Genomic DNA, 12,507 nt, shown 5'->3' on the forward strand with positions numbered 1-12,507 from the left:
GGTTTTCTTTCTTTTCCTTTTTCGCTCTGAACTAACTTGGACGCTGCTTTGTGCAGGCCTGAGCATGAGATTCCTTTCAGCTCCCCCACCTCCAGCTGTTCTCCTTGACCTACAGGAACCCCTTCCACCTTCTTCCAGGCAGGGCCAGCTGTTGTCACAGAGGCCACCTGCCTCCCCCCTGGCCTGTGAGTCACTAGATGGAGGCTAGAGTCCTCACCAGAGGGCTCCAGGGACCCAGGCAGCTTGCTGGAGGCCCTTGGAGAAGGAGGGCAAACAAGACAGGCACTGAAATTAAATGAATTGTCTATAAACGGTTTTTAATTAAAATTGTGATTCATGTTCTATGCAGAAGAGTCTCGTTAAGAACAATTGCACTCCCCGAGTGGCAGGAGAAGAGCTCAGCAGCTCTTCCCAAAGCCAGGGAAGGGAGGTGAGAGCAGAGAAATGGGGTAAGTGGCTCTTTCCCCTTTTAGGGATAAACAAGCAGGAAGAGAAAGGAGAGAAAGCTGCTAAGGGATCTGCTCCATGACTCCCCAGGCTGAGGCTCCTGGGGGACAGTCCGAAGCTTGTTGGGGACCATGAAGCTAGGATTTTGTGTTTTCTTTTGTTCCATAAAATTATGCCACCTTCTCACTCTCTTCTCCCCCATTCTCTGGCCCCAAGCCACCAGCCAGGAAACCGCTGCAGAGCCACCCACGCCTTGGCCTTGGGGCCACCCGGGTAGGCAGAGGAATCAGAGAGAGAGAGAGAGAGAAAGAGAGATGAGAGAGAAGCAGAGAGACAGAGGCTGGCTGGGGAGAGGTGATGGAAAAGAGGAGACCCAGAGCACCAGGGGAGAGAGATCCTGGGGCGGGGGGGGAGGGAAAGCAGCTTCCCAGGGAAGAGAATGAGCAGAGAAGGACCGGGAGGGGAGGAGCCCCGAGGTAGCAAGCTAAGGGGTGTGTACCGACTTTGAGAAACAAATGTGGACTGTCTGGGGGCTGTGGCTGCTCCCAGCAAGACACCCAGCTCATTGGGAAGGCCCTAAACTGCTCAGAGATCCAATCCACGCTCAGCTCGGGAACTTGGTCACCTGCACTGTGCTGCTGCCTCATTTCCAGTGCCACAAACTTGCGGCTCAGGCACTGTACCCTCGCCAGGTTCAAGGGGCCCGGCCCTTCGGATGCCCCCAGGAAACTGCACCCCACCCCACACCACCACCCAGGGATGTGGGCACCAAGCAGAGGGAGCTGGGGCCGCTGTGCCTGCGATTCCGGGCCGCAGACTTTAGGAGAGTGTCTAGGGGCACCCCCTCAGCCTTCCTAGCCCCCCCGAGTTCTGCCTGCAATGTCTACAGCCATCACCACCTCATATAGACCGGTATGGGGTGGAAAGAGATCCGTGCAGGAATTAATATCTATTCCATCCTCCTGCTCCCTCTGAGTTTCTCTTTGAGGCAGAGAGAGACTTTCTCTAAATCAGGAGAAAGGAAAAATTGTGCCTGTCCCGGGCCCCTGTGATTGCCGGGGCAAATCCCAAATACTGCCGGGCTGGCGTGGAGATGTGGCTGGAAAACTCTAGTAACTGGGAGTGTTAGGAGGTAGGAACTTTAGGGTGTCCGGAGACAAGTTCCTAAATAAGCCAAGAAACACACAGTGGGAGATCGAGAGGGGAAGGCTTGATGGTCCATCACCACTGGGATAGAGAGCCAGAGAGGGAGCTGTACTCAGAGAAGTGGAAGGAACAGTGTAGGCAGGTAGCTGGGTCTCTGGGGACCAGAGGCACCCCAAACCTCCACCCAGGAGCTGACCGTACCAGCTACAGGGCCCCACGCGCTCCTCGGTGACCACCCTCTGCCCCAGGAGTCCCCACGCCCAGACTCATCATTTCCTGGGGGCCTTCTTCCTTTTCTTCCTCTTCCTTTTTCTTTCTTTTTTTTTTTTAATCCTTCAAACACAAGACAAAAATGCACCTCGTTTATCATCTCAGATATATATATTTCACTCTCACCACATAAATACAAAACATCCAAATATCCAAAACATTCAGAACAGAGTTAGTAGCCAGGATTCAGTGACACCTACCCGCGTTTGAATCGTTCATTATTTTCTTCGCTATTTTCTAAAAGAAAAAAAAAAAGAGAGAGGAAAAAAAAAAAGCTTCCGACGTAAATAATTTACAATAAAATTACTATTTTAAAAATGCTCTGCGCTCGCTTCGGAGGAAGGAATACATTCTAGACACTGCGGCAACCTCGCCGTCTAGGTCTGTGGTTTTGGTTAAAATGCGGGGGGCCGTGGCTGCAGGGGACAGTGGTTGTTGCTCCGGGAAGGAATGAGGCTGTGCCTGCGTGGTGCGCGGTCCCGGTTTCTGAGTCGGGGCGGTGGGGCCCCTGGGGGTGTCGGAGGGGCTAGGGGTGGGACCGATGTCTCTCCTATCCAGGCGGGGAGCTGATCTGAGCGCGGAGACTGCGGCTCGGGGAGGCTGGGCAGCCCTGCTGTCCCCAGCTTCGGCCCTGCCACCCGGTCCTCGAAGAAATCCAGGCGTTTCCAGCGAGTTGGAAGAGTTTGGTGAATCCGGGAGTGGGGAAGAGGAAGCAAAGGGCACGATTCGTTTCCAAACGCAGCAAGGCCGCCCGGGGGCCCGCGGGTCCGGGGGCGGGGGGGGGGGGGGACGGTGGGGAGAGGCGCCGGCAGCCGCCCTGCTCTCGCCGGAGGAGCGTGGGGCTCTCGGCCACCGCCCGGAGCGGCCTCCGAGGAAAGACTCTGAATTTTCTTTCATCAGCAGCGTTGGCTTTTCTTTTGCTTTTTCCTTTTGAATTTCCCATGCAAAGTCATAACACCCAGAACCTCAATTTTGCTTTGCCCTGCGCAGCATTCTCGATCCTGAATTCTCTTAAACCTTCCAAAGTCGGTCGTTGGGAGTATTCGAAAACCGGTTTCGCTTCATCTGGTTTTAGGTAGTAGTTGGGACTCTTGCTTTATTGCTGATGATATCAAATGTATTACCACCGTCCTGGCCTACCGTGACGTTTGGTTTATCTCCTGGGGTCGGTGGTGGTGGTGGTGGTGGTGGTGGTGGTGGTGATGGTGGTGATGGTGATGATTGTTGCTTCTCTAAAGGGGGAAAAATTCGGCAGGATTTGTCCAGCCAGAAAGCTGCGTGTGCACCGGCTCTCCCAAGCGGTCCGCAAAGTGGGGCCCAGGGGCTCCCCGAAGCCCTGGTTGCTCTGGCGAGAGGAACGAACGTCTTCCTTTTTTTTTTTTTTTTTGGTCTAACGACACCTACCAGCCTTTTCAGCCCCTGGGGTCTGCGTGCAGCTTTGCTCTTTCAATATTCCTAAGAACGGTCAAAAGCAGGAGCGGCCGATCTGGAGCAGGTGTCCCGGTGCTTCGACTTCGACCCAGTCTTTTCCCTCCAGCGCCAGGCATTGGTTGGGGCGTCAGGTGGCTAATTCGGATATTTCCCCCCAATTCTTTGGATTCTCCTGGATTCGGAAGGAAGTTGGGGGCGGGGTGGGGGTGGGGGAGCTCGGAGGAAAGGTAGAAAAAAAGTAGCCCGCAGGAAGGTTGGTGGCAGAGACTAGCGGGGAAGGAGAGCTGTCGGGGGCCTGGTGGGGGCGGGAAGCCCAGCGCGGGAGCCCGCGGCGCCGCAGACGCGAGTCCATAAATATCACCACAATAGATACTATAAATATAAATACAGGCAAACACTTAAAATCAGTCCAGCGCTTTTTTCTCGGCCCCTTCTTTATTGTTGGTCCGGGAGTAAGGCTCGAAGGCCGAGGAGCTCAGGTACCGGGCGGAGAGTTCTTGCAAATTCCCGGCCAGCGAACCGGCCATTGTCAACGGGGCGGAGGACAGGCGGCTGGCGACCGAGCCGAGCAGCGACGGCACCGGTAGGCTGAAGAGGCCGTGGCCGGCGGCCGGCGCGCCCGCGTGCAGTCCCCCTGGCCCGGCGGGCCCGGGGCCCGGAGCGCCGCCCACGGCCGGCGGGTGCGGGGACGCGGCGCCCGTGGGACCCGGGGCGGCGGCGGCGGCGGCGGCGGCGGCCGAGCCCGCGGCGGCGCCCGCGCCCAGGGCCGGCAGGCTGGGACCGCGCAGCGCCGAGCCGAGCGCGCCGGTGGCGCAAGGAGGCAGCAGCGCGGGCAGGCCGGGAGGCGACAGCAGGCGGCCCTGCTCCAGCAGCCTCAGCACGCTGCACGTGGCCGCCGTCTCCGACACCACCGAGCGCAGCTCCGAGTCCTTGCCCTGGTCCTTCTTCTGCTTCGTGCGCCGGTTCTGGAACCAGACCTTCACCTGGGCGCAGGGGCGCAGGGAGGGCGGGAAAGAGGGGCAGGGAGAGACCGGGCGTCAAGCGCAAGCGGGCTCCCAGGTCGCGAGGGCTCGGGTTCTGGGGGGGGGGGCTCTCCCAACCCCAACCCCAGCCCGCAGCTGGAGAGGTGCTAGCCGGGGAGCTGCCTGGGCCCCCTGGAGTTGGACCACAGCTCCAGGAGGCTGCGCTTCCGGGTCATGGAAGCAGGCCCAGGCTGTGCGAGATGATAAGTAGAGCAATAAAGATGTCCAGGACCCTAACTCCAAGGAAGACCAAGAGGGATTTATTTTGCTGGGCTGCCTCACTACCTGGACCAGCCAGACGTGGATCATCCTAGCTTGTGAGCTCACATGTCCAGGAGAGGGGTAAGACCGGAAGACTGCAGTGTGGGAAGCCGGAGTTGGGTGGGGAGGAGTATTGCTCTACTTCTCTGGACCCAGGCCCCTGGCCCAACCAAGGAGCTCGAATTTAGCTTCTGCCACATCAGTCCTGTCCAAGGCTTCAAGAAGCTGTTTCTTGCTTATCAGGGTCACATTTGACCATTAACTAGCAGCAAAAGTAGGGAAGGTGGCTGTAGAAGGAATGATTTGTGCAGGATGGATTACAGGCCAAGCTTTCTCCATCCCCTCTCTCTGCTAGCTGGATTGGAGGTTCTGAGTGATACTCTTAATTTATCACTTCCCTGCTCTCCCTCATGACTTTGGAATCATGGGAGGAAACCAAGAGGCTGGGATGAACTAAATCCTCTCTACCAACCTCTCTCTCACTTTCTCATCTCCCTCTGCCCCTCTTGAGGCCTAGTTGGTGGCCCAGGATAGAGTTTAGCAGCTACAAGGAAAGGCCTAGATTTTGTAAACTAAGAGAGGTGGTAGTAGAGAGAATAGGAAAAAGCTATCATGCCAATTCAGATTCAAAAAGAATATCCAATATGATCTGTCGTCAGTTCTCAGCATTCTGCCCAGATTCCAGACCTAACATGCTCCCTACCTGCTTCAGGGCTGGGCCCAGGGAAGGAGACTGGACCTCAGAAAGAAGTCTGCTTTACCTAGGCCAAACTGGTGCCATGCCCTCCCTAGGCCCACAAGGGCCTCCACAAGGCAAAGCTCTAAGGCCCTGAAAAACCCCCGACCCAGAGTCTACATGGCTAACTACAGTAACATCGTGTGGATTTCATGTAAAAGAAGAGACCTCAAGCAAGGTTGGTAGTGCTGGCAACCAGGGCCCCACATCAGCCTCTGATCCCACACTTCACATTTCACTGGCACAGAAGACAGGGCATCATAGGTGCCCAGTGGATGCTCAGGGCTGGGAATGGCTCTGGGTCCAGCTCGGGGCCAGAGGAAGCCATAAGGGGCAGGGTAGCCTGGCCTGCCAGGGCAAATCTCAGGAATGCACACCTTTCCAATCTAGTTGCTACCCTCAGCACCCAGATGGCTTTGGCGCCAGCCCCATTCCTGCAGAACAGGCCTGCTTGTTGTCTAAGGCTGGGGTTCCCAAGAGGAGCGGTGCCTGGAAATCTGGCCAAAATGGGCTGACTGAGACAAGGGGCAAACATTGGTTCCTTGTAGCCCAGAGGTGAGCAGGGAATTCTCAAGACTGTGATCCAACAGGTATTCCGAAGGACAGAATTTTGGGCCTCCTGGGCTAGGCCATGGTGGGCAGAGCATGGGCCCTGGAAGATCTGAGGGCATAGAGGGAAAGGTTTATGGAAGGGAAGAAATTGTGAGGTCTTTCACCCCATCCTCCCTGCCTCCTCCACCTCCCCTGGGAGTCTATCCAGAGCCAGGCTAAGTACTGGGAAGAGCTGGCTGGAGCGGTGGGGGGAGGCAGGCTCCTGCAGAGCTGTGCAGGCCTGGCCACCTGGTACCTGGGTCTCGGAGAGGTTAAGCTGCCGGGCGAGCTCCGTCCTCTCTCGGCCCACCACGTACTGGCAGCGCTGGAACTCCATCTCCAGCCGGTAGAGCTGCTCGGCGGTGAAGGACGTGCGCGTCCTCTTGGGCCGGTCCAGGTCCAGGCCCTTGGGCAGAATGATCTCTCGGATGGAACCCTTGGCATCTGAGGAAGGGGAGATGTCAGTCGCGGGATCCCTCCCGTCTCCCTTCGCCTCCCTGGCCGGAGCTGGCTGGAGGACTCGCTCGCCAGCTGCCTGCAGTCGCGGGGGTGGGGGGTGGGGGGCGGGGGAGCAGAGACCCGGTGTGTTTGGGGAGCGAGGGGGCTAACTCCACACCGCTGACGAAAGGGGGGGAGACCAGACTTTGCTTTTATAGCAAATATATAGCCTCTGGACGCGGGAGGGGAAAAAAAAATCCAAATCGACTGATGCTCCTTCCGGCCTGGGAGCCTCGGGCGCGCGGTCCGGGTCCCCTGTGGCCTGAGGGTCTCCAGACTGACCAGGCCGGGGCGCGTGGGCCCCAGCTCCGGAGCACCTTGACCAGACCCCGCTCGGGCGGTCCCAGCGCCCCACCCCAGGGTCTCCTCTCCGGAGCGGGGGCGGCGGAAGGAGGAGGGACAGAGTCGGGGCCGCGGGGCCTGCCGATCTGCTGGCGGGGGCGGCGCCGGCCGGGGCCGGGCCTCGCGACTGCCACCGCCGAAGCCCAGCGCGCAGCACGGCGGGGTCGAGCCGAGCACCAAGGCGACATCCGTGGCCCGGCCACCCAACCCAGCCTCCTCTGCCGGCGGCGGCGGCGGCGGCGGCGGCGGCCAGCCCTGAGCGCGGCGCCCGGGCCCTCGGCCCAGCGCGCCCCGGGGCCGGCCCGTAGCGGGCGATCCGCGGCTCTGCTCCGGCGCCCGCGCTCCCCTGGCGTGCACTCGGCCGGCCGGGGCGCGGGGGCCAGGAGGCGGGCTCCCGGCAGGTGCTCCGACTCGCACAGCGCGCACTCGCCCTCCATGGTGTCCTGCTCCTTCCCCCTGCTCAGAGGCCGCAGCCTGCAGCCCGGGCCCGCGCGCGCAGCCCCTGGGCTCCCCTGCAACCTTGCAGGCGGGGCCCCTCGGAGCGTGGAGGGTCGAGGGTCCCGGAGGGTGCGCGCCCCAGGTGCCAGTGCCCAGCGGCCGGCCAGACCCGGGGGGGGCGGGGTGGGGAGAGGCCAGCAACTTTCCCCGAAGTCCCAGCCAGCATCTCCTCCCCGCGGGCCTGGGTCTGGGGCGGCGCGCCGCTCGGGCACCCCGGGTCCTCCTGCAAAAGCACGCGCCCCGCAGCCCTACCCCATCCCTACCTCGGACCAGGATCCGGCGGCAATAATCCGGGTCGGCGGCCGAATTGGATTTACTTTTGTTACAATCTTCCGCGGCCCCCGACGCGGAGAAGGCGCCCTGCGGCTCCTTGAGGAAGGAGGCAGGGAGGTTCCCCTCCGCACCCTTGCTCTCCCGGCTCTCCTTGTGCGCGTTCTTCGAGACCCGGGCAGCCTCTGCGTCCGAGTGGCACCGAACGTCCATTTTGTCTGGTTTCCCGAACATAGGAAAAAAAGGGGGGGAAAAAAAGGAGGAAAAAAGAAAAAAAAACAAAAAGAAAAAAAAAGAAAAGAAAAAAGAAACAAACAAAAAGAAACAAAACAGAGGCACTGCGGGGACAGAACCCTACAATGGAGCTCCTGAGCCCTGCCCAGAGAGAGGCAAGCGGCAAGAATGAATGTCCCCGCGGGGCGGCTGCGGCGACCGCGGGCGGGTCAGCGGCGACCGGCGAGTGGCGCGCTCTCGGGGAGGCGGCGGGTCTGGTCCAGGATCCCGGTGCAGCCGCGGCGAGGCCAACTCGTCAGCGTCCGCGTCCTCTGAGCACGTCCAGTGTCCCCAGCCCGGCGATCGCGTAGCAAGCAGAGCAACTCCGAAACGCTGCGGCTCCCGCCTGTTACTGACACGGCGAGTTGTAGTTGTCCGACACCCGCGGGGACGTACACTCGCTGTTGCAATTGATTACGGGTAATTTCGCAGCCCCCACGTTTCGGTTACCTCATGAATACACTAAATTGTTTGGATAATATATCAGATCGTAATGGATGGTTTCTGTCCTTGTCCCCAATCAAGTAGGGGTTTAGCCAGTGAATAAACGGAAATGATTGGTCTTGCTTTCAGGAAACACACAATCAAAGACCCACACTTCCAGCAAAACTTTTGACAAGATTCCTCCTGAATTGTTAGTACCATTAGCAGGCATTATTAACTTTCCCTTTGCCTTTGACCCTCCTGCTCACATACTGGCTAGAGGGGTTCTCTCCGCACTCGACAGATAGAGCCCAGGGAGGGGGAGGGGGAGGGTAAAAGAAACCAACAAAAACGCTTACACACCCTGCAGCAGAAGAAAGCAGTTGCCTCTAGGGGGAAAAAAAAAAGAAGAAGAAGAAGAAGAAGAAGGGGGGCGATGGTGATGGTGGAGTCAAAGTTTTCCCAAAAAGTATCTCCCCCGAACTCTAAACGCCAGGCTTTCGTCCCAAACAACTCCTTAACACACCTCGACGCTGACAGCCATCTTAAACTGCCACCTCTCTTCATTTAGTTCCAGTTGGGTTTTTTTTTTTTTTTTTTCCCCTGCCTTCACCTCCAGCAGCCCTGAGGCAGCCCATTCAAAGGGCAGCTTTGTACTCAGAGTCCAGCAGGAGAGAGAGGGGGAGAGGGAGAGAGAGAGCCGAGAAAAATCTCAACTGTGAGATCTGCTTCAAAAAAAAAAAAAAAAGTTTTCCCCTAGCTATTTCATTGTCTCTGCTACAATATCTTTGAGAAAAGCAACAGCCAGTAATCCAATAAGAGCATTGATTAGGCTACAATGATTCAATTCAAGCGCATGGCCTTGTGCAAGGAGCATGCTCCAGCCCTTCTCGTCACCTTGCCGGGGCAGAAGCCCTCTCCACGCCGCTCTCCCCATTCATTCCTTTATGGGAAATGCGGAGCAAAAGGAGTGAAAGATGGCAATTATCTAATTGGACTATTAACAAACAGTGCTCTGAGTGCGGCGGTCTGGCGTGGCTCCTGGGCGGGGGAAGGGCCGTGTTCCCTGCCCTCATTCACAAAGAGTGCAGGGGCCGGGGAGGAAAGGGGGTTTTTTAAAGGGAGTAGGGTGGCGGGGGTGGGGGAGAGGAGAGGAGAGGTGGGAGGTTTGGCTGAGAATTTTTCCACACAATTCCCAGAATGGGGGCGGAGGCGGGCGGGCGGGGAGGAGGGGGCTGGGGGCGGGGGTGCCGGCGAGCGGGTGGGAGAGAGGCAGGAGGAGGGGGTGCGAGTGTGTGGGGTGGGCTCCGAGGGGCTCCGCCCGCGCCGCCGCCCCGCCGCCCCGCCAGCACCCCGGGACCCGGCGGGAGGGCCGCGAGCGGGAGGGGCGGCCGAGCCGGGTCCTCCGCACCCTCCCCTCCCCTCCCCCCGCCGCCCCCACCCTCACCCCCACCCCCTGCAGCCCCGCGGAGCACCCACGCTCCGTCCGGTTCCGGAGGCCGCCTCTGGCCGCGGAGGCAGACCTTGGGCTTTTACTTCATTTGATGGGGTGTGTGAGTGTGTGAGTGTGTGTGTGTGTGTGTGTGTGTGTGATTGTCCTGAGCTGCTCTCTGCAGGGAGGCGGGGTTCCCGGGTCCCGGCGGACGGGTGTCCTGTCGGGCTGTCGGGCTGTCGCCAGCTGGGCCTTCGGGTGCTCCGCGCCTGGGATTCCGCCCTCGGCCCCGGGTCCGGTGGCGCCGGTGGGGTGGGCAGGGGGAGGACTCCTCGTGGCCGCCCGGGCCTGGAGATGCTCAGTGGGATGGAGACAAAGTCCAGCAAACTCGCCGGCTACCTCCCGCCACGCGCAAGCGCCCAGGTTGGCGCCCCGAGGGCTCCACGCGGGTGGAGCGGTGCCCGTTACTGCGCCGCCAGCGCAGGTCCCCGGGTTTTGGGTCCTCTCCAGGGGGATCCGGGCGGTAATGGGGCCCTCATTTATTTCCCTGTCCAGCTGGGCCAGAGCCAATTCCTGGGCGCTCCTCGGGCGGGTAGACGATGGGCTCCCAAGCCCCGGCCCATGGCCCTTCCCTGCCACCTGGCCGGGCGTGGGGCGAGGTCCGACCCTCCGACCGCTGGGCCCGACCTGCTGGCCGCGGAGAGCCCCGGGCCCGGGCCTTGGCCCCAGTGTGGCCACCGGAGGGTGGCTCCGGGTCCCACATCGCACCGGCTCGGCCGCCGCCTCCTTTCCACAAAGGCTACTGAGGCCCTCGGAATCCAAGGAATCCACGCTGCTACCTGCAGGGCTGGTCCAAGGCCCAGAAGAGTCTTTTTTTTTTTAAATAATAATAATAAATTTATTTTTTATTGGTATTCAATTTGCCAACATACAGAATAACACCCAGTGCTCATCCCGTCAAGTGCCCCCCTCAGTGCCCGCCACCCAGTCACCGCCCCCCCCCCTTCCACCACCCCTAGTTCGTTTCCCAGAGTTAGGAATCTTTTAAAATAAAATTACCCAACCTACCACCTCTTCTTTTGGGTGAAGGAGGAGAACCAGCCAGGGAGCGAACTGCAGCCCTCAGAAAAGCCTAGCTGGGTGGGCAGTGGTAGCCCAGGGAGGTCCGGGGCTGGCGTATATCCGGCCCTAGAGGACACGCCAAACTCTGGCCAAATCCCAAATACCCATTTGAAGTTGGGCCTTGGAGACACTTGCATCCACTCCCTGCAGGGTAATAGTAGAGGCATCTTTTGTAGTAGGAACTATTTATTTGAGCACTTACTGGTGCATGAACTAATTTTCTTCACCCCTCTATCAGCAAGGTTAGCAATCTTCCAGTTTTATAGATGAAAATAAATAAATAAAAATAGAGATTCAGAGAAGTTGGATAACTTGCCAGAGTCATACAGTTGGGAAGTGCGGAATTCGAACTCAGAGATATTTATACTCTTCTTTAGCTACTCTACAAGGGCTTTGCCTTTTTTTTTTCCTGCTTTGAGTTTTCAGAATCTGTATCCAAAATACAGAGGAATGACCTTAATGTTAATGCCCGGAACCCTGATTATCAGGCATCAATTTTTGTAGATTTTATTGAAACAACATGAAATTCAAATGGAAACATGGACTTCTTGTTTGCAATAATGCTATTTATTTCTAGCCATGAGCACTTCTTAGGAGTCTATCACCCTCCTACCTCAAGCTGCCCTGGAGTGAATAAAATAATTTCCTGGATCCAAACCTACTAAATGAATGTCTGGGAGCAGGGTCCAGGAGTCTACCTGCCTCCCAGGGGACCTTTGCACAAGTTACAGTGGGAGAACTGTACCTTTTTAAACTGTACCTTTTAAAGTTGAGTAAAGTTGGGAGACTCTGCTAAGTTTCTTGAGAGTAGGGACCCATCCCCCACACACACCCTGCCCCCGCTGGAAATGCAAAGGTTTGTTGGAGAAGGGAAGAAATTGGGATATTATATGAAGACACCTGGTTTCATTAAGCTGCCATTGACCAAGAATCTAGAGGTATCAGGACCTGGGGCTGGATCCAGGATGGGAGCTAAAGCAGATAGGCCTCTTCTCTACAGCGCCACATGCAAATCCTTTAATGAAGAGAACTCATAGGCCCTAACTGCTCATGGCTTGGGGTTGGCAGCACAAGCAGTGCTGCTGACCGATGCCTCTCTCTGTTCTGAGCCCTTGAAGTAACTGAATTCAATAAAGAAACATTCAACCCATAACCTGGTTTTGCTTTTTGTTATGCATAGTACTTTCTGTGTGTGTGTGTGTGTGTGTGTGTGTGTGTGTGTGTGTGACTGGATTAAAATTCTGTGGGCATCCATCCAGAAAAACCATGACAGGTTTCTGAGAGGACACAGTGGAGGACGGAAGCCCTGGGATGAAAATTTCAGAGAAGCAGCTGCTGCTCCCAGAAACTAAAGCTGTGTGTCCACTGGCAAAGAAAGGAGAGAACTCAATCAATTATTTGGACAATCTGAGACAAGCCTGCACTACACAACGCATGAGGACACAGGGCTGCTCCAGGTAAAAGTGGTTTATTCTCATGACTAAATTTACCTCCCTCCCCAGTGCCCTTCCTACCCCCACATCACTGTCTGCAGGTGCAGACAGACCCAGAATAGAGCTGTAGAGCTGGAAGGATTTTTTAGAGATCATCTATTCCATAACCTTCATTTGACTTGACAGATGAGGAAAATGAGCCTGGAAAGACAAAGCAACTTGTTAAGGATTAGACAACTAGTTAGTGGGGGCATCTGTGTGACAATCCTGGTCTCCTGACTTAAAGCTACACTCCCACCAGCACCCAGTCTT

The 12,507-nt window shown here is 57.5% G+C and overlaps 1 protein-coding gene across 2 annotated transcripts; it reads right to left on the reverse strand.

Annotated features, from left to right (window-relative positions):
* Positions 1-2,059: 2,059 nt before the first annotated feature.
* VAX1 (ventral anterior homeobox 1) lies at positions 2,060-7,746 on the reverse strand. Of its 2 annotated transcripts, none has more exons than XM_055345721.1 (3): positions 7,506-7,746; positions 6,154-6,348; positions 2,060-2,100 (listed from the first exon to the last, which is right to left on the reverse strand). In XM_055345721.1, exons 1-3 carry the CDS (start codon positions 7,744-7,746, stop codon positions 2,060-2,062), a joined length of 477 nt encoding a protein of 158 aa, XP_055201696.1. The 2 variants fall into 2 exon arrangements, with proteins under 2 accessions (XP_055201696.1, XP_055201695.1); XM_055345720.1 differs by lacking the exon at positions 2,060-2,100 and adding an exon at positions 3,699-4,277 and having other exon boundaries at positions 6,161-6,348.
* Positions 7,747-12,507: the final 4,761 nt, after the last annotated feature.

The sequence above is a fragment of the Nyctereutes procyonoides genome, unplaced genomic scaffold (assembly GCF_905146905.1).
Source record: "Nyctereutes procyonoides isolate TBG_1078 unplaced genomic scaffold, NYPRO_anot_genome, whole genome shotgun sequence".
NCBI classification, from domain to species: Eukaryota; Metazoa; Chordata; class Mammalia; order Carnivora; family Canidae; genus Nyctereutes; species Nyctereutes procyonoides.